At 46.5% G+C, this 19,510-nt stretch overlaps 1 protein-coding gene across 1 annotated transcript; it reads right to left on the reverse strand.

Annotated features, from left to right (window-relative positions):
- Positions 1-1,141: 1,141 nt before the first annotated feature.
- On the reverse strand, positions 1,142-6,462 carry LOC129684857 (glutathione S-transferase Mu 1). Its single transcript, XM_055618093.1, has 8 exons — positions 6,272-6,462; positions 5,870-5,945; positions 5,389-5,453; positions 5,048-5,129; positions 4,848-4,948; positions 3,572-3,667; positions 3,378-3,488; positions 1,142-1,619 (listed from the first exon to the last, which is right to left on the reverse strand). Exons 1-8 carry the CDS (start codon positions 6,305-6,307, stop codon positions 1,530-1,532), a joined length of 657 nt encoding a protein of 218 aa, XP_055474068.1. The 5' UTR covers positions 6,308-6,462; the 3' UTR covers positions 1,142-1,529.
- Between the last annotated feature and the right edge of the window lie 13,048 nt (positions 6,463-19,510).

The following is a 19,510-nucleotide window of genomic DNA, read 5'->3' on the forward strand; positions in this document are numbered from 1 at the left end:
GCCATTAATGTATTGAGTCCAGTCCTGACTGAACAGGAGGTGCTGGGAAAGCCCCAGATCATGACAGAGAAAAAGGAAAGCGAACGACCAGGCCAGGAGATGATGGATATCTGGGTATGACATAGAGAATTCACTTATCAGCTGGCTTATTTTTTATTTTATTTTATGTGAATGAGTTATTTTTATTTTTATTTTGCACGCACACGTATTTTGCTTGCATGTATACCTGTGCACCACCTGCACAGAGTGCACACAGAGGCCAGAGGAGAGTGGAAGGTCCCCTAACTTGAGACGGAGTCCATTGTTAACTACCACAGCAGTACTAGGAAACAAACCCCAGTCCTCTGGAAGAGCAGCCAGTGCTCCAAACCTCTGACTCATCCCTCTAGCACCCAAGCAGACTCATCTATCCTCAGTTCTCCAAGAACTGAATGAGTTACACAATAGCAAACAGTTTCGCTGATAGGGGAGATTCACCGACATTAGAGGAGGCATAAATAGTCATGATTAACTGAGCATAATAGGATATTCAATTCAGCCGCCCCAGAAGAAAAGGATTAACCGAGAATGAAGGTCTCCATGCTAGGAGAGCTTCAAGCCAGAAGAGGACTTCAGAGACCCAGTAAAGACAATATCCTGGAGACCTAATACTGACACAGCCATGGCATATGTGAGGTAAAAGCGACCATCCAGGGCCTTTCCTGGGCCCTCCCCCCAGCCTCATCCCTCATTGAGACCCACAGCCATTCACAGTTCAAAGTCCCAGCACGCTGCAGCGAATGAGATTCCAGGCAAACACGCTTCATCCTCTCGAGCACTGGTTCCTAACCTTCCTAATGTCGTGACCCTTTAATACAGTTCCTCATGCTGCTGTGACCCCCTACCATAAAATTACTTTGTTCCTACTACAGAGATTGTAATTTTGCTCCTGTTATGAATGGCAATATGCAGGATATCTGATGTGTGACCCCACACACACACACAGGTTGAGAACCACTGCTCTAGGGAGCTTTGTGCTTGCTGTGAGGGTCTCAGGTTAGAACCAAGACTCTTCAGAGCCTGGCACGACAGGCTCAGAGCTCAGAGCAGCTGTGGCACCTGGAGGGTCCAAAGAGGAAAAAGAAAAAAGACACAAAGCACAGCAAGCGGATTTCAGGCTTTATTGGAGATGAGACGGGCCGGGGCAGCTCCTCCACCAGGAACGGGCTGACACTGAGACAGTATTGACCTTTAGGGTGATTCTAGGGAGCATGAGTTCAGGGCAGACCTCAAACCAGAGAAAAGGACTGTGACGTTGGGTTAAGGCACAAGTGGAGAAGGGGAAAGTGGAGAGAGTGAAGAGTGCATGGGCTTGACTAGGTCAGGGCTGAGGAGACGGGGCTGACTGACGACGGTGGAAAAGGGAGTGGGAAGGAGAGAGAAGTGAGAACAGGAAGGTAGCAGAGCAGAAGGCCAGCTGTCCCCAGGCCCCGAGGAGTCCCTAAGGTAGACAGGTGGGTTCTCCTTGTGAGTGCCAGCGTGGCAGGGGCCTACTTGTTACACCAGTGGGCCATCTTTGAAAACACAGGTGTTGGGAGGAAGCGGCTACTCTTCATGTAGGCAGAGATCTTCTTCAGGCCCTGCAAAATGGGAAGGACACAGCAGGAGCTCAGGTCTGCAGGTGACTGAGAGGAGCAGCCTCATGCCAGGAACAGCCTTCGTCCCAGGCTCATGCTGGACAAAGTGCAGCCAGCTTAGCTCCCGGCCCAGGCAAAATAACTAAGTCTTCCATTTCTCATCTCAAACAGGAGATTAGATCCTGTGGAAGTTGTTTCATACTCACTGAAAATTACAATATAGGTTCAGAAAACCTACCCATCAATCTTGCAAAATAAGTTACCAAGGAGGAACCTCAAATTCAGAGAGGCTGAGCAACTGCCTTTGACAAACACAGCTGTTAAGATGGGTCTGGATTCACCCTGCTCAGGAGCAGCCACCTGTGTGCTCTTGTCCCCTTGTCCTGTCCCGCCCGTCCCAGCAAACTCTTTCTAGCCTGTATTTACCCACAGAAGACGGATCTAGCAGGATGAAAGAGCCAAAAACTTGACTGTGTGTGTTTAGGAAGACAGCCAAGCACCCAGTGACTCAGCAAATCGTGCAAGAAAGGGAACAACGAGAGAACAACCCAAAAAGAAAAGCTGAACACGATTCAAATCCATTTCAAAATCAACAATTCTCTACCTGGTGCTCAGTACAATCTCACTGCCCCCTGGCTGTCCTCATCTCCACCCCTAACACAGAGATCATTCCATGTGACCACATATTGGTCTGTGAGCCATACGCCAAGTTAGAGAATACACAGCCAATTCCAGAGGGTGCAGCGTGACCCACCACGGACAGTACACACAAGCTAGGCAAAGGCGCTGCTCTGCTCCTCCACTGGCGTGCCCCAGAGGGTTAGAGTACCTAACCTGTTGCAAGCACAGGCTGTCCTCACCTTTGGGAGAGAGAGACAGAGAGAGAGAATTAGCTGAGAAAGTGCATCCCTTGATGGAGAATGAGGCAACAGATCTCAGGTTGAATCAATGCTTCTAACTCCCATATGTCTGAATGACCCACATTTGATGTTGGTGAGGTCTAGGCTAGGTTCAGCAACCCTGAAGAATATCACAATCTGGCTTTCTACAGCTCTCTGCTGACTCAGTTCCAAGATGGCAGCATTTTGCATGACCCCTAGAGTCCAACATGAACCTCATATAGAAGAGAATGCCTCTAGTGAAGGGAATTTGACTCCCTTTCACAGACAGAAACTGTGACGTGAAAAAGGAGAATGCAAGGGAGGAAACAGGAATTCACCGGCACACACTCACAATCAATGTCCCCAACAGCGAGGGCACTCCCGTGTCTACCCAGTGAGACGCCAACCCCATGCTGGGCTCTCAGTGCTCTGCAGATCAGGTCTGCACTTCCTCACATCTGGGTATGTCACACCAGCCTGCCTCACTCTCCTAAAGCCAGGACCCACATACGACTAACATGCTCTGCTTGCCGAGGACTCTAGACAGGAAAATGAGGCTGTGCAAGGATCCGGAACATTTCCATTTGATGCAAAGCAAGGAATGCTGCTCCAGAGACATAGACAAAGCCCAAGGCAGGCGCTTCGGGTGCACAGACCTTGAACAAGTGGTTACCATCCACAGTATCAGATTTCTTATCTGTCTAATGGGACTAAGAATCACATCAGCCTTTTGGGATTTTGAAGTGATAAATATTGCCCAATATGTGTCTTTATAGGAAGCTCAGAAAATTCTAGTTATTTTCCTTTAGTCTAAGACTAGAAAAGCATCGTGGATATGAGGAAGAAGACAACCCAAAAGGAAGCAGGATCAGGGCATCACCTCAAAGCGGGCCAGGAAGTCCTTCAGGTTTGGGAAGGCATCCAGGCACTTGGGCTCAAACATACGGTACTGGTCAAGGATGTCATAAGCGAGAAAGTCCACATAGGTGACCTGCAGGAAGCCAAGGGTGAGTGCATTGGAATTTGACCCCTGGGGAGTATAGCAACTCCTTCTTCCCACCCTCTCCCCTTTACCTTGTCCCCTGCAAACCATGGCCGCTTGCCCAGGAACTCAGAGTAGAGCTTCATCTTCTCAGGGATGGACTTCAAGAACTCTGGCTTCTGCTTCTCCTGAGGCAGAAAACAGCTGTCACCACCCTTAGACTCAGGCTCCCCAGCAGAGGGCTTTGCCAGGGAACAGTCACCTTCCTAAGAACAGGCAGGGCCTGTGTCTAGGAGTCCATTAACACATCACTATTCTGCTGGTGGCAGAATTCCTGTCAGAGGCGATGGAAAGCCTGACTGAGATTCTACACTGCCCCTGGAATCTGTCTCCACTGAAGTTGAAAACAGGTGTGGTGAGTCACCCCCACGGCCTTCTGGGTATCTTGCACATTCTGGCCTCGGAGATCCCATGGAACCACAGAAACAAAGGGCATAAAGACCCCAAGAGAAGGCAAAGTTATACTGGTGTTGGGGTGGGGAGGCATGAGAATAGCTCAGATATTTGAAGAAAGTGCATCAGTTTTGATCAGTGACTAACACTGAAAGGAAGAAGGGTCAAAACTCCTGGGGCTGATCCTGAGCTCCCTACTGGGAAGATGTTCTGGTCTCCATTGACACCTAAGGCAGAACTATGGGCAAAGAGCTGGAAAGATGTGTGCGACCAGTGTGCCTACAGAACCTATTTTCATCATTTGGGGAGTATACTGGTGCCTATTGGTGCAGGGAGTGGGGGGTCCGGTGTTGATGTCTTTCTCAATCACTGCCCACCTTATTTTTGAGACAGGGTCTCTCACCGAATCTAGAGCTCAAAGATTGGCTGGGCTCATTGGCCAGCAAACTCCTAGAAACCCGCCTTTTTCTTCCCAAGGAGCACTGCGATTATAAGAGCGGGCAGCCACACTCGGGTTATTTTATGGGGTGCTAAGGATCCATACTTAAGCCTTCATGCTACACAGCAAGCACTAGGACATCCCTTGATCCTGGAGGCTTTTGGTATAAACACTGGGTAAGATGGCACATTGGAAGAAGTCAAAGGTCAGATACAGCAGAGATTTACAACTATACGAAACAACTTAGATCAATTGCACATCAGCAGAATCTCAATCACATCCTGAGACTAGCAGGGACAGATTCACGGTGTTGACTTGAGAGTCTGCTGGGGTAATGAGGCCGTTCTGCTGGTAAGACAGGAAAGCCTGGAGATCAGTAAGTAACTCAGTTCATTCACCGAAGGAGGATGCTACAGATCAGAGTGCAAGGCTAACTACTGCTGCAAACCTGTCTGCTCCGCCCACTGGCAACTCACAAAGTCTGGGTTGTAACACAGGATGATGAGCTGCATGCGGGTGTCCATGACCTGGTTCTCCACAATGTCTGCACGGATCCTCTCCTCCTCTGTCTCCCCACCTGCAGCACACACAGCACAGACTCACCCTCAGCCTCCCACCCCAGCCAAGCCAAGAAGGTTACCACCCATCCCCCGCCCCTGCAGCCAGCCCCACTCACACAGGTTGTGCTTGCGGGCAAGGTAGCGCAGGATGGCGTTGCTCTGGGTGATCTTGTGTGACCCGTCAATTAAGTAGGGCAGCTGCGAGGACAAGCAGAAATGCTCAGATGGGATATGGGGGTCTCTACATCCCATGGGGCCTGGCACTCAGTGTGCCTCCCATGGGAAGCCCTCTGTGGACATGCTGCCCACTGAATGGGAGAGCTGGGACACAGCCCATCACAAAACCACTGTGGAACCCATCAGGAACAGGAGCAGGAGAGCAGAAGCATTGATCCCAAACCCCTCATGCGGGTGAGGACACCAAGCATTCCCCAAACCTCCTCTTCCCTGCACCTACATTGGGAAAGTCCAGGCCCAGCTTGAACTTCTCATTCAGCCACTGGCTTCTGTCAAAGTCGGGGGCTGTGATGGACAAGAAGATATGAAAAGAAATCACCCCAGGGTTCCACCTTACTCCAGATATTCGACCAGGAGCAAAACCCCTGAGGCAGGGGATCGGCAGCCTCTCATACTGGCTCACTTTCCAAGGTGAGTCAGTATGAGAGCGGTATAAAGAAAAACTGTTAATTAAATGGGTCTGGACCCAATCAGACCCCAATGGTAAACCCCACCTGATTATAAATACAGATGGACCCAGAACTCCGTTCTCAGTGTTTTATACTGAAAAACCAAACTAAACCCTCAAAGAGGTTTCCGGAAGCAGCAGCCTCTCGCTTCAGCTACGGGAGACCAGCAGGGCTAATCTAATTAACTGGGAGGCTAGGCATAGCTTGATAAACAAGAGGGAAGCAGGTGTCTGACCAGGAAGGTGTCATTACCGTCCCCCATGGTGTATCTCTTCTCCTCATAGCTTGAGTCTGTGTATTCCAGGAGCAGGCGGACCGGGTGTGTTAGCTGGGAAGGAAGAGCAGAGACAAGAGGTCAGAAATTGTGGTGACCTTAATGTACTGCTTCATCTTCTCCAATTGGGACCTCCCGTACTCCACAAACAGAGCCAATCTGCCCGTGCATGTGTAAAACACACACACACACACACACACACACACACACACACACACACACACAGCCTCCCAAGTGTGAAAGCTCCAGAGAGCTGAGAGCTACAGGCAGAAGATTCTAGCGAGGCCTGAGGAGTACCCCTCTGCTAGAAAGGCCTCAGCTGTTTGGAAACTTTCTGCTTCACATCCCAGTCCCACGCTCCACGCAGACCCCTTTCTCACACCGCGGACGTTCCAGTATCCCAGTAACATAGGCATAGTGCTGGTGCTGGCGCTGCGTAGGGTGAGCCTCTCAGACTGGCTTCAGCAGCGTTGTCCTGCGTGCTTGCACGAGCTGTGACTTTATACAGACCCCAAGAGAAACGTGGGCCAGACCAAGCAAGGGGTCCCTCCCATCCCTGCACCAATCCCAGTGAGGCACGGCCCCTTCCCCCTTGTGTAACTGGAACTACAGACCCTGAAGCGGAAGGCGGAAGGCGGAGGGCCACACCCTCTCCGGGAGAGGCGGGATTAACAGCCTCTGTCCCAGAAATGCTATTCTACACACCTTGAAGGCAAAAACCTGCTCGCCCACTCCCTCAAAACCTCTTAGTGGCTGCTGCCATCAGCCTGCTGAATGCTCCGGAGACCGGCACTTTCCCTGGACACTGGCCAGACAGCAAAAGAGCAAGGGTGTTCTCCCTTCTTCCTTTCCTTTGCAGAGCTCGGCTTTCACACCTAGACTGTGGGAATCTGTCTGGGGAGGCTCGGCTCTCAGTTTAAGGACAAAAAGGCGAGCCCCCAACCTGAGAGTTTAACGTGGCACCTGTCCTCTGAGAAAGGACTCTGCCACAGTCACAGCTGCCAGACTGTTGTGCACACAGCCTCCAGTTACAAGATCAGTCGCTGACATGGAGACAAGCCCAGGGCAGGGATAAACAGGTCTGCGCATTTTCCTTTAGGAGATGTGGGAACCCAGTACTTCTGTCACCGGTTATTAAAAACTAATCGGTACTGTGGCCATGTTTATAAATCTAAATTCAAGAACCAAACACAGGGAGACAGGAAATCTGAGGGGAGCCAGGGCCAAGGAGGGCAGTCAGCTGACAGAACCACGAGCACAGTGCAAGGGGGCAAAGAGCCCTCAGCTGGCGTGTGCCATAGAGTGGGACAGCATGTGTCCCAAGAGGCTTGCTTGCAGGGACAACAGGATGCTGTGCACACGGGGTCCTGTAACACTGCACAGGACACAAGGAGCCCAAAGCTGGACCCTCAGCTGTCCAGATCCCTGACCCTGGCTCCTGCCACAGGTCTGTCTGGATGACAGGGTGGCTCAAACACCCTTTCACGTTATCCTGGGATATAGGTCCTGTGGTGGAGCCTTCATAAGGACACTGTCCTACCAGGAACACTGCCCCACCTGTCTGCTTTCTTCCTTGCAGGCAAGGGAGCAAGAGACTCTTTCAAAACCACAAGCCTGTGGTTGATTGTCCTGAGGATGACATCACCTTGTTTACAGAAACTTATCAGAAATAATGAAAAACAAATGATGGGAGTGGAGACGAAAATGGGTTTGCAAGTCAAAGGGCAAGCCTGCGGCTCTAGAGAAAGAACATTTTGGGGGTTACATCACCCTTTCCTAGGTCTACGGGATAGGAAGCCAACCTATCAATGAAGGTTTGCCTTGAGAGGGTGAGGTGTGCAGTGAGGGTGCAGGGGACAGACAGAGGCCATCTCTTCCTGTGACTTTAGAGCAGACGCATTGTGACTGCCCCACAGCAACCCCTGAATACCACCTGAGAGAGGGCCGGGAGAAAGAGACACAGAGAAGGACACCAAGTCTAGGCTCTGATCCAGGTGTCAGTTTAATGGACGTCAGGTTAACACTTAAGCAGGCAAAAAAGTATAAGCAGTTTCTCACGAAGGCAATTTTACATAGCCAAAACATAAGAGGGCTTACTCAAGGTTACACAGAACCTGCTGTCTGGTTACGATGGTTACATGGAATTTATGGTCTAGTTCTCAGGACCAGAGCCTTCTGCTGCCAAGGTCAATCTCTTAGCCACCAAGCTTTAGATAGGAACCTGGACCGAGAGGCTGAATTCCCTTGTTGAGATGCCCATGCCAAATTGCCATTAACTCCAAATGGGCTGCCACAATTCCTCCCTTTCGAATTAAAACAAAGGGACACTGCCTGGCTTGGGTGAGATGATTCCCAATAAATATCTTACCTGTCATGGGAGAATCACGCTTATAGGGGAACTTCCGTGTCTTAGGTTGGTAAGAACCTGGCCCATCACACAGGAAAGGAGAGGTTAAAGCTAACGTTTGAGCTGGGCAAACCAAGCCCCTACCTGGGGCGAGGGAGTCACAGCATGCCGCTGTTCCATGGCCAAAAGACTTTGTGCGTGGTCTTATTAAATCTAGCTTGGCGCTGTCGAGCTAAGTGGACACATCTGGCAATTACAAAGATGAATAGTACCAGACCAGCCAAACAAAGGTGTGCTAACATGTACAGGGAGAACAAGAGGGGGATTGGGTACTAAGGCCCAAAGGTGTAATCCAGCCTTCACTGGATGAATCAGCTGCAGCAGGATCAGCAATATCGTCACTCCAGGAAGGATCTTGTTCCCTGAAGTAATCCACTTGTTGCACCAGTCTCTCTGGCAGCCATCAAGCAGCATCTTTAACTTGCAAAAAAAAACACAGACATATCCTCGTCCCCAAATTAAAATGGGGTCTGGTCCATGCCGTGTATTATTCAAGGGGTCCCTCCATTTAACCATGGAGGGTTAACCAGGGTGCCAAAAATGTCTAGCTGCAGATTTGCCATGTTTGTCCAGAATTAAAAATTTTAAATTGAGCTCTGGATGAACGAGGAGGACATAATTCCCCCTTTTGCGTCTTTTGTAAATATATCTTAATGGGCATGTTTAACCATGCCTTGGCCCATAGGATTATAAGGAATACCTGTTACATGCTTAATATTTAATTTTTTACAAAAAAAATTGAAAGGGTTTGCTGGTATAAGCTGGTTCGTTGTCAGTATTAATTTGGAGTGGCATGCCAAGACCAACGAAGGCAGCCAAGCAATGATCTATAACACGGTGTACAGCTTCTTCAGAATGCAAGGGAGCAAAAATAAATCTTGTACAGGTATCAATAATTACATGAATAAATTTTAATTTTAATCTGCAAGTTGAGCAGATAACCCAGGAATTTGAAAAATGACTTTCTGTCCATTAACAGTATAGCCAGCTTTTTTTTTTTAAGCATTAACCATCAGAAAAAAATAGAGCAAGCATTTTTTAAAGGTTTATTTTTAACTATGGTAGGAAAAACAACACTATGTCAAGTAAAAAATTGAATAATCTTATTGGAAAGGTAATGATTATCTATCTAGTTGGCCTATAAATTTAACCAAAGAAAGCAACCATTTATCTGAGTTGGCGTAAAGCCAATTAATTTTAGCCTTACTATATGGTATAATAATCTTGGAAGGCTCAATTCCAAAGTAAGGCCTTGCCTGGGTGCGTCTTGCCACAATGACTTGGGCATCGGCCTCCCAATAAGGCAAAATTACTTTATTGGGACTAGCTGACAAGTGGATCCACAAAAGAGGATTAGATTGCCGTAACAATCCTGTTGGAGTAAACCGTGATTGAAATAGAAGTAACAGGAGAGGAATATCTGGATCCCAGTAAGTTACAAATTGATCTTTTAAGGCCTTTTCCGTTATCAGTAATGCATCTCAAGCCTCTGGAGTCAATATTTGAGGGGAGGTTGGAGGCTGCATCCCCTTTAAGAATATTAAACAATAGAATAAGTTGTCCAGTAGTTCATTTTAGATATGGCCTAAGCCAGTTTATATCTCCCAATGATTTTTGAAAGTCTATTAAGGGTCTTTAAATTATCTTTTTTAATTTGTACTTTCTGAAATTTCATTTAGCGTTAAACAGAGAACTAAACTTAGCGTGTAGCCCTCGGTAAAGATGGACTATTCTGGCCATACCAAATCTATAGGCCAGAAAGAAACAGCATTAAATGATTTAGGCATGGGCAGACAGGCATATAATTTATACAATGGTTAACAATGATCTGAACATAACCCTGAATAACCCTGGGCTAACATGGAACTGCAGTCCTTTTTCCCCTTTAAAAGAGCATAAGCAAACATTTTGCATTGAAGAATCTCTGTACACACACTGATCTTCCATAACATTTTATATACCTTCAGGTTCCTAGCTTCGTTCTTCTGGTTTAACCAGACATTCTTATTTTAAACAAGCTATTCTTTTCTTTAATATCCCTTCTCTTTATTATTCCAGTCTTTTTGCCTTCTTTCTTGCTTTTCAGACAACATAAAAACTTTCAATAAAATCCTTCTTGTGGTTTCTTTCACTGGTCTAGAATATACTAGACCACCCTGACACGATACATTGTAATAACTGCAGTTTTCTTAATTGGCTCAAACAGCATGCTTGGTTTCACTTTGCAAAATTAATAAAATAAATACCAAGGTCTTTTATTTCCCCCAAAGGGTTAAGAAACTGTTCCAAGTTCTTTGTTAGTGTTATTCTTTTAAAATACCCGATAAATGCCAAAATGTTTCATAGCCTTAAACATTTAAATATTTTTTAAAACCTGTTTTTGCAATATCAAAACAAAGCATTCTCTTTAGAAGTAAAATCATAAAGTATATTTATAATTTTGAAAGTCAAAACCAAACTTTAACATTTACCAGGGCAACCAATTTCATTTTTACTGTGTAGATGGCGGAACTGAGGTCCAATCCTGCACTTCCTGGGGTTGCTCTTGGTCAGGCTTCGCATTTGCTCCTGTGGTCCATATCACTGGCCTCAGCTTGTCCTCCTTCTCAGGTTCCCGGGGTTTCGGCTCCATCTGTGGCTGCCCCGCGGCATCCCCTGAACACCACCTGAGAGAGGGCCGGGAGAAAGAGACACAGAGAAGGACACCAAGTCTAGGCTCTGATCCAGGTGTCAGTTTAATGGACGTCAGGTTAACACTTAAGCAGGCAAAAAAGTATAAGCAGTTTCTCACGAAGGCAATTTTACATAGCCAAAACATAAGAGGGCTTACTCAAGGTTACACAGAACCTGCTGTCTGGTTACGATGGTTATATGGAATTTATGGTCTAGTTCTCAGGACCAGAGCCTTCTGCTGCCAAGGTCAATCTCTTAGCCACCAAGCTTTAGATAGAAACCAGGACTGAGAGGCTGAATTCCCTTGTTGAGATGCCTATGCCAAATTGTCATTAACTCCAAATGGGCTGCCACAATTTCTCTCTTTCGAATTAAAACAAAGGGACTTATCAGAAATAATGAAAAACAAATGATGGGAGTGGAGACGAAAATGGGTTTGCAAGTCAAAGGGCAAGGCTGCTGCTCTGGAAAAAGCACATTTTGGGATGACGTCACCCTTTCCTAGGTCTACGGGATATAAGGACAACCTATCAATGAAGGTTTGCCTTGAGGAGGGTGAGGTGTGCAGTGAGGGTGCAGGGGACAGGCAGAGGCCATCTCTTCCTGTGACTTTAGAGCAGCCGCATGATCTGCAGATGTGTGTGAGATGCAAGCAAACAGACCATGTCACTGGGGCTCACAGTGCCTGTGGCAATTGCTGCCTTAGCTTTGAACATGTCCGCCTGCCCGTTTTAAGGTCGTGAATGTCCAAGTTCAGGTAGTAACCTGAGACCTTAAGGCCAATGGCCCAGTGTTAAGCTTGCCCATAGATGCACCAAATTCCTTGGTTCCTGAGCTCTTATGTCTGAGATCTTTAATTTGTGATTCCAAGGGTTATTATACATGTTAAGCTCAGAAAAAAAAAATGGAATTTCTGGTTTTATCTGAAAAGCTGAGTATTAAGTGCTAAGATCAATTAAAATAAAAAGTTTGAAAGACAGGAAAAAAAAATTAAAACATAGCCAGGCATGGTGGCACATGCCTGCAATTCCAGCACTCGGGGAGGCAGAGGCAGGCAGATCTCTGTGAGTATGAGGCCAGCCTGATCTACAAAGTGAGTCCAGGATAGCCAAGGCTACACAGGAAAAACCCTGTCTCAAAAAAACAAAAAACAAAAAAAAACAAAAAAAAACAACAACAACAAAAAAAACAGAAACAGAAAAACAAACAAAAAAAATATTAAAACAAATTTTACATGGAAACTGAAGTTGTACCATAGTGTTTATCCAATTTGTTTCCTCTCTTATTAAACATTATTTCTCCATTATTAAAACTGAGTCTCTAGCACAAAGTCCCCATGGATAAGAAGGTTCTTCATGTTGACTGTAATTAGCTACTAAAGACCACAAGTTAGTTGGAATTATAGAGAGATGTTTTGCAAGAATGAGGTACATCAGTGTATTTTCATGCACTATGGGGAGGGGAGAAGGAGGAGTAGAAGATAAGAAGGAATCCATGCTGTCCAGAACAAGGACTCAGAGGAACTGGGAAGGGAGGCCAGAATCTCGGAGCCCTTCAGAGGATAGAATAGCTCTTCAAGAAAGGGAAAGAGCTGGGATAGCAAGCCCTCAATGCAGGGTCCCCAGAGTCTAAGAGCATCATCCCTTCGGATGAGAGAGGTCTCTGAAAGGCAACAGGGAGCAGTGGGGAGTGGGGACATGGATATTAGGGTCCTTAAGCTTGGAGCTATAGCCAGCAATGTCCTGGAGGACTAATTCCCAGTGTTGATCACTGGTTGGTTCTCTGGTGTTTCTGTGCTCTGTCACAAGTTCACCGTGCAGCCAGTCCTACGGGTTTAAAAGGACACTGTGCAGGAGGAAATTTGGCTTATTACTCATAGAGTGACATCCCATAATTCTTCTCAGCCCAATGGGTGGCATTCAACATGGTCAATGACAATTCACAGAAGTCTACATATACAGGCTTCAGAATCTTTAAAACACTCCAGGAGAAGTAAGTGCCAACAATGAACTAAGCGCTCTCTGCCCCAAGGGAACTCTCTTGCATGCTGTCTAGGGAAACTCAGGAAAAAGAAGATATATATGATCTCATTTCTGTAAGAGATAATGAAACGAGTATCACCATGCCCCAGACTCGGCCAGCTCAGAACAGAGGCAGAGAATGTCCCACAGCCCTGTGACAGCAAGAACTGGGCAGAGGGCTGGGCGTGCACAAGCAGAGGAAGGGAGCAGAGACAGGAACTCAATCTTCAGGTTGCGCTTTCATCAGAGACCAGGCAATCTGCGGTGATGGCGGCTTGAAACAAAAACTGTCTTCACACCTTGTCTCCACCCAGTGGGCTTTTATTGCATTAGGTAGTAGCTTCAGGGAGCAGCTGTGTGGCATGGATGAGGCCCTGTGTATAGCCCAGAGCTAGCAGGAAAGGAAGGAAGGGATGGAGGGAGGGAGAGAAGAAGGAATGAAGAAACCAAGGAAGTGCTATTTGGGATAGAGGGCAAAGGAGAGAAGAGGGGACAGATGGAGATAAAAGAGAAAGAGACAAATCTTCAGCTTAAATTTTTTAAGGTTTCAAAGTGACAGAAAGGCAGCCAAGTTCATCGTAAAATAAAATTGCAGAAAACAAAAAAATATATATACAAAGAAGAAAAATATCGAAACTTTCTTCAGTATGCTTGAGAACCCTGTAGGTGGACCAGAAAATTTAGCAAAGATTGACAGAGCTTAACTCCAAAAGAGAAAAACACAAAAAGATATTCTGGGGGCTGAAGAAATGACCCACATGGTACAGATCTTGGACAGCATTCATAGAGTCTTGGAGTCAATCCCAAGGACATCATAATCAAGTACAGTGAACTCGCCTGTAATCTCAGCGCTCCGGGAGGACACTGGACCAGAGAGATGATCAAGGTCATCTTCAGCTACACAGCAACTTTGAGTCCAGACTAGGACAGAAGACCTTGCCTTGGGGAAATTCCATGTTAGTCAATATGGAGAGACAGGAAAAAAAAAAAAAAAGCCAATTGCAAATCTGAACAAATGATTTCAAAATTGAGGATAAAGCTTTTCCACAGATGCACGGTAATGCTACAATCAACTACACCTAATGACAAAATGTAGATTTCAGAAATTAAGACCTGAATGAGGTGATGATACATACCAAATAGTGATTTTTTTTTTTTTTTTTTTTTTTTTTTACCCCCAGCACTGGTTTTCAGAAACTGGCTGTACAAAATGACAAAACCTGCCTAGAGCTTACATGCTACATCAGTTGTCAAGAACTGCGCGCAGGTCTGGCATGAATGGTCACCTGGGAGGCAGCACAGTGAGGATGACTGTAAGCTACTGTCTGTGCTGAGCCTAAATCCCCACCTAGGCATCACAGAGAAAGGGTACTGTCTCTTGGAAATATAAACAAACAAACAAACAAACAAACAAATAATGTTCAGTTAGAGCATAATGGAGTCAGCAGTGAGAAGTAGAGTTGGGAAGAAGGGGGAAGGCATGTGGACAATCAGATATCATGGTGCAGACATGGACACCCACTCAAGAATCCTGCAAAATCTATCCAACCACGTCCATTTGTCAGTTGGGAACCTGAGGTCTAGAAGGCTTAAACAACTTCCTTCTTTTCGCACAGCCTATCAGTAGGACAGGACCCAAGTCAGACAGGCCTTCTGTGAGGTCCCTGGCTCATGCCTCCTGCCCTCCTGCAGCGGACCCCATCCCTCTCTCTTTGTATGGCACAGGCATGTTCCTGGCTCACGTGGTAGCTCTTTCTAGCCTGCGTTTACACACAGGTCAGACTTCCCAAGAGGACAAAGAAGTCTGGCAGATCAGTGCAGCACAGAGGAGATCTTACCCTGTGACTAAACAAAAATTGGATGAAAAGGACGTTGCCAGCAGATCCAGGAGGAAAGCTTCATCAGGGCCGTAATCAAGCCCCTGAGAGCAGAACATCCAAGTTTCCCCACTTGGTGCCTGAGGTCAGTCTCCCTGAGCCAAAATGTACCTCACTCTCTGCAGACCAGTCAGAATATCAGCTATGTACGGTCCAGGTCTTCTACATCAGGACAGTGAGTGAGCCAGCTCTTCCTTTCTTCCTCCACCCTTCTTCTCTCCCCAGAGCCATGCCAGCTCTCACACAATGAGGACTAGCTGAGAAAGTGTGTGGAACAGAAAAACCGACTCCAAGCTGAAAAAAAACCATTTCCCTAACATTTTTAATTCCAAAGTCAATAACAAAGTAGGTTGTATGAATACAAAAAATAAAAATGAAAAAAGAAAAGAAAAATGTAGGTTCTTAGTGGCCCAGGGTTATCTGTGAGATGACTGTCCTAGAACCCAGTAGGTACCACATGCACATCAGAGTCTAGAATTCTCTGTGTGTGTGTGTGTGTGTCTCTCTGTCTCTGTCTCTGTCTCAGTCTGTCTGTCTGTCTGTCTGTCTCTCCCTGCTACCCTCAGTCTCAGGATGAGGACATCTCTACCTGTCCCACTGTGCCTGACACCATGCCTCGTGCAGAGGATGATGGCGTGAGATGAGAATGTGTCCCATTTCACAGAGAATTCCTGTGCTACATGGGCATGTCTATCTCAGTCAGGCGTCTGTTACTTAGACAAAGTAGCAGAGAAGATCGGCCTAAATGAGGAAATATTTACCCTGCCTCATGGTCTCAGGGGTTCAGTCCATGATCTCTTGGCTTCATGATGGGGAAGAACATTGTGACAAGGAGTGGGTTCTGGAGAAAAGCTGCTTACCACATGGTGCCAGGAAACAAAAGGAGATGAAAGGGAAAGTTGGTAATATACCCCTCAGCCATTCCCACACCTAATACCTACTCCCTCTTTCTAGGGACCCACCTTGGGTTTCCACCACCTCTCAATAACCTTTTATTAATTCCACAACTACACCATAGCATTAATGGGTCATGGCCTCATGGTCCAGTCACAAAGGCCCACCTTTGAATACTGTTACACTGAAGGCAATGCCTTCACCCAATACATAAGCCTTTAAGGGATGTCCGAGTCAGGGCTTCTATTGCTGTGATGAAAAATACCACGACCAAAAACAACTTGAGAAGGAAACTGTTAACTTTATCTTACAATTCTCAGATCACACTCCATCTCTGAAGAAAGCCGGGCCAGGAATTTAACCTGGAGGCAGGAGCTGATGCAGAGGCCATGTAGGGGTGTTGCTCATGGGGTTGCTCTGGATGGCTTGTTCAGCCTGTTTTCCTATAGAACCCAGGATCACCAGCCCAGGGATGGCACCATCCATAGTGGACTGGGCCCTCCCCCAGAAATCACTGACTAACACAACGCCCTATAGGTTGGCCTACAACCCAGCCTTAGAGAGGTATTTTCTCGATTGTGGCATCCTCCTCTCTGATGATTCTGGCTTGTGTCAAGGGACAATTCAGATTCACAGTTTAACATGAAAAGAGAGATAAAAAGAAATTCCCCTACCACAAGATGTTCGAGATGTAGTCCTTGAGAAAGGACACCAGCTGCTTTCTCAGACCCAAAACCAACCACAGTCAGGGAATTCAGTGCTTCCCAGTGGGGCTCTGGCCGGATAGGGTTCTCTGAAGATCCTCTGTCTCCGAGAACATGTAGTAATCAATTTCCCCATCCTTGTGACAAAAATAGCTGACACAGACAACACATTTCTTTACTATGTCTCATGACCTAATTAATTAACTAACTAATTAATTAATGTCTCATGGGAGGAGGTCACACGTGTACCATGAGAGCAACTTACTGGAGTCAGTTTTCTCTTTTTCTAAAAGCGCGTGCATGCACACACACTAACTTTTAGAAATAATGTTTTAACCTAAAAAAGAAAAAAAAAAAAAAAAACAGTACAACAAAACAAGAGCCTGTCGCAAGCGTGTGCCCACTTAGGCAAACTCTCTTCTGATGGTTGAACTCAGGAGGCTGTGGACACATAACTATCCCACAGTGGACAGACTGGCAAAGCAAGGAACTGAAACTGCTCCTAAAGGTCAATCTTACTTTACCCAGTAAGATTTCAGAAGAATGAAATAAGCATTTGTGGAGATTTATATAAAGTTGAGGAGTAATTGAGGCTTAGAGAACGGAAGGAGAGGAACAGAGGTCCTATTGACCCTGAAGACAGCACGATAAACCAGTGCAGCAGACTGGAAGGCAAGCAGTGGTTTTCTGAGCTATCTGTGAGAAAACTTTGTTGACTGGTGGATGTAGACAGGGCTGCACTGAGAGAGGCTTGCAGAGTTCATAAGCCAGGGTTCCGTGACAATCCATCCTGAAGTTCTTGTTCTCATTGATTGAACCTGTCTAACCCAGAAATGCACAGATAGCATGAATCACCTTAACCGGAACCCTGGGCACAGGCCAAGGCCAGAGGTAGTTCAGGACAGACCTTACTCTCTGGGAACTGGAGGTCTACGCTGGAAATAATAAACACTGACCTGAGATAGGTGGGCCCTGATAACAGTGCTCACTTGATACAGGAGTTTGGAAGGTTAGTGGCACCAACATGGGGAGTGACCTGGATTGTAAGTAGCTATAAGGTGTTCAAAAGGGAAACAGGACTTGGATTCATAGAAACCCAGGTCCTGACCCTGGTCCAGCCTGGTTCATCCCAGTTCAGGGCACTGGATGATTCAGAAAGGTCTCAAAAAAGACATACAGGCACTGAGGAGGACTCCAGCATTGGTCACTGCCCTTTTACACACACACACACACACACACATACACACACACACACACGAGAGAGAGAGAGAGAGAGAGAGAGAGAGAGAGAGAGAAATGCATGCACACTCACACACATGAACATACATAAGGTGGAGTATTTTAGTTAAAAGTTTGTCCATTGGACACAAACTTGAGAAAGGGGCTCTCAATTCGGAAAATGCCTTCATAAGATTTGCCGTATTTATACAAGTTTGCGGTCCATTTTCTTGATTAATGATTGACATGTGTGGGTCCAACTCACTGGGGGTGGTGTCACTTCCTTAGCAGATGGTCCCTAGATGGTATAAAAAATCAGGGTGAGCAAGCCAGCAAGCAGCGCTCCTCCACACTCCTGCTGCATTTTCTGTTTCCAGGTTCTTGCCCTGGTACCCTCAAATGACGGGGTGTAAAGAGAAAGTGTACCCTACATATGCCCTTCCTCTAGCCAAGATGCTTTTGGTCACGGTGATGTATCATGACAGTAGAAATTAAATAGGACAGTGGGTGAACTGGAGGTTCCCCCCTGTACTTTTTTTGTTTATTTTTAGGGGGGAGGTTTTGTTTTTGTTTTTTTGAGACAGGGCTTCTCTGTGTAGCCTTGGCTGTCCTGGCCTCGCTTTGTAGACCTGGGTGGCCTGGAACTCCCAAAGATCCACCTGCCTCTCCCTCCCCACCCACTGTACTTTTGATTCACAATTATCTTGAAGTTGGTGGTGTGGAACACTTTTATATGCTCACTAGCCATTCACATATATTATCTGGGAAAATGTCCACTGGAGTCTATTGTCCACATTTGAATCCAGTGATTTGCCAATATTGTAACTACTTGTTTGTGAATAACATTCTCCTAGGACACATTCAGTTTTCCTGTGCTTTATGATTTCTGTTGGTGCCAGGTGGGAAGGTTGGTTAGTTGGTTGGTTGGTTTTGTTTGAGACAAGGTCCCTCTGTATAGCAATGGCTGTCCTGGAACTCACGCTCCTATCTCTGCCTCTGGAGTGCTGGATTAAAGACACGCACCATCACGGCCAGTGTTTTATCGCTGCTTCTCCATTATAACTGCAAAGCTTTTACAGTGAAAAGGAGAAGGCCTGCAAAGCCTGAATACTGGACCCCATGGAGAACGTTTGCCAGCCTCTGTTCTAGGCCCATGTCCACTTTGGTGTGTGATATAGTATTTTTAATTTCTATACTTAGCATTATCAGAATGCTACTCCTGACCTCATTACATCCTCTCCAGCTTATCTTCTTTGTCTTTTAGTTAAAATTTAACAAATATTGGCTGAAATAATGTGAACTTACCAGTTTCATGAACATTTCACTTCTAAAAATGTTTATCTTACGACCTTTATCTTTTAGTTCCCCATATATTTCAGCAAGCCAGTGCTTGCTTGTTTCTTGACTGCAGTGGATATGAAGACAACAGCCATCAGGGCTCTCATCCAGATGTCCTGCCTGGTACAGGAAAGTCGCAGGCACTGCCTGACAAAGGCCAGAACCTGTGATCCAGCCACTGGCATAGCTACATGCTCAGTGAGTACTTCTGTAATGTGTCCAAGACCTTCATGGACAACTTGATGAAAAATGCCCACAGCATCTTTGACCATACACTGGCACGGGGGCCCAGCACACTAGGCCCGGCCATGCCCAGCCATGGTCTTCCACAGGCAGCTGCAGCCTCTTAATGGGGCTGCTTAGCTGAGAGAGCCTCTGGCGTGGACGCCAGCACCATTGCATGGACGCATTGCTGTAATGCCTCTGGATGAGGCCTTCCTTTTCAGAGCTCTGAGTCCTACAAACAGTTGCATGAACAGGCCAAAAC

This window comes from Psammomys obesus, unplaced genomic scaffold, assembly GCF_907164565.1.
Source record: "Psammomys obesus unplaced genomic scaffold, mPsaObe1.curated_primary_1811, whole genome shotgun sequence".
Lineage (NCBI taxonomy): Eukaryota > Metazoa > Chordata > Mammalia > Rodentia > Muridae > Psammomys > Psammomys obesus.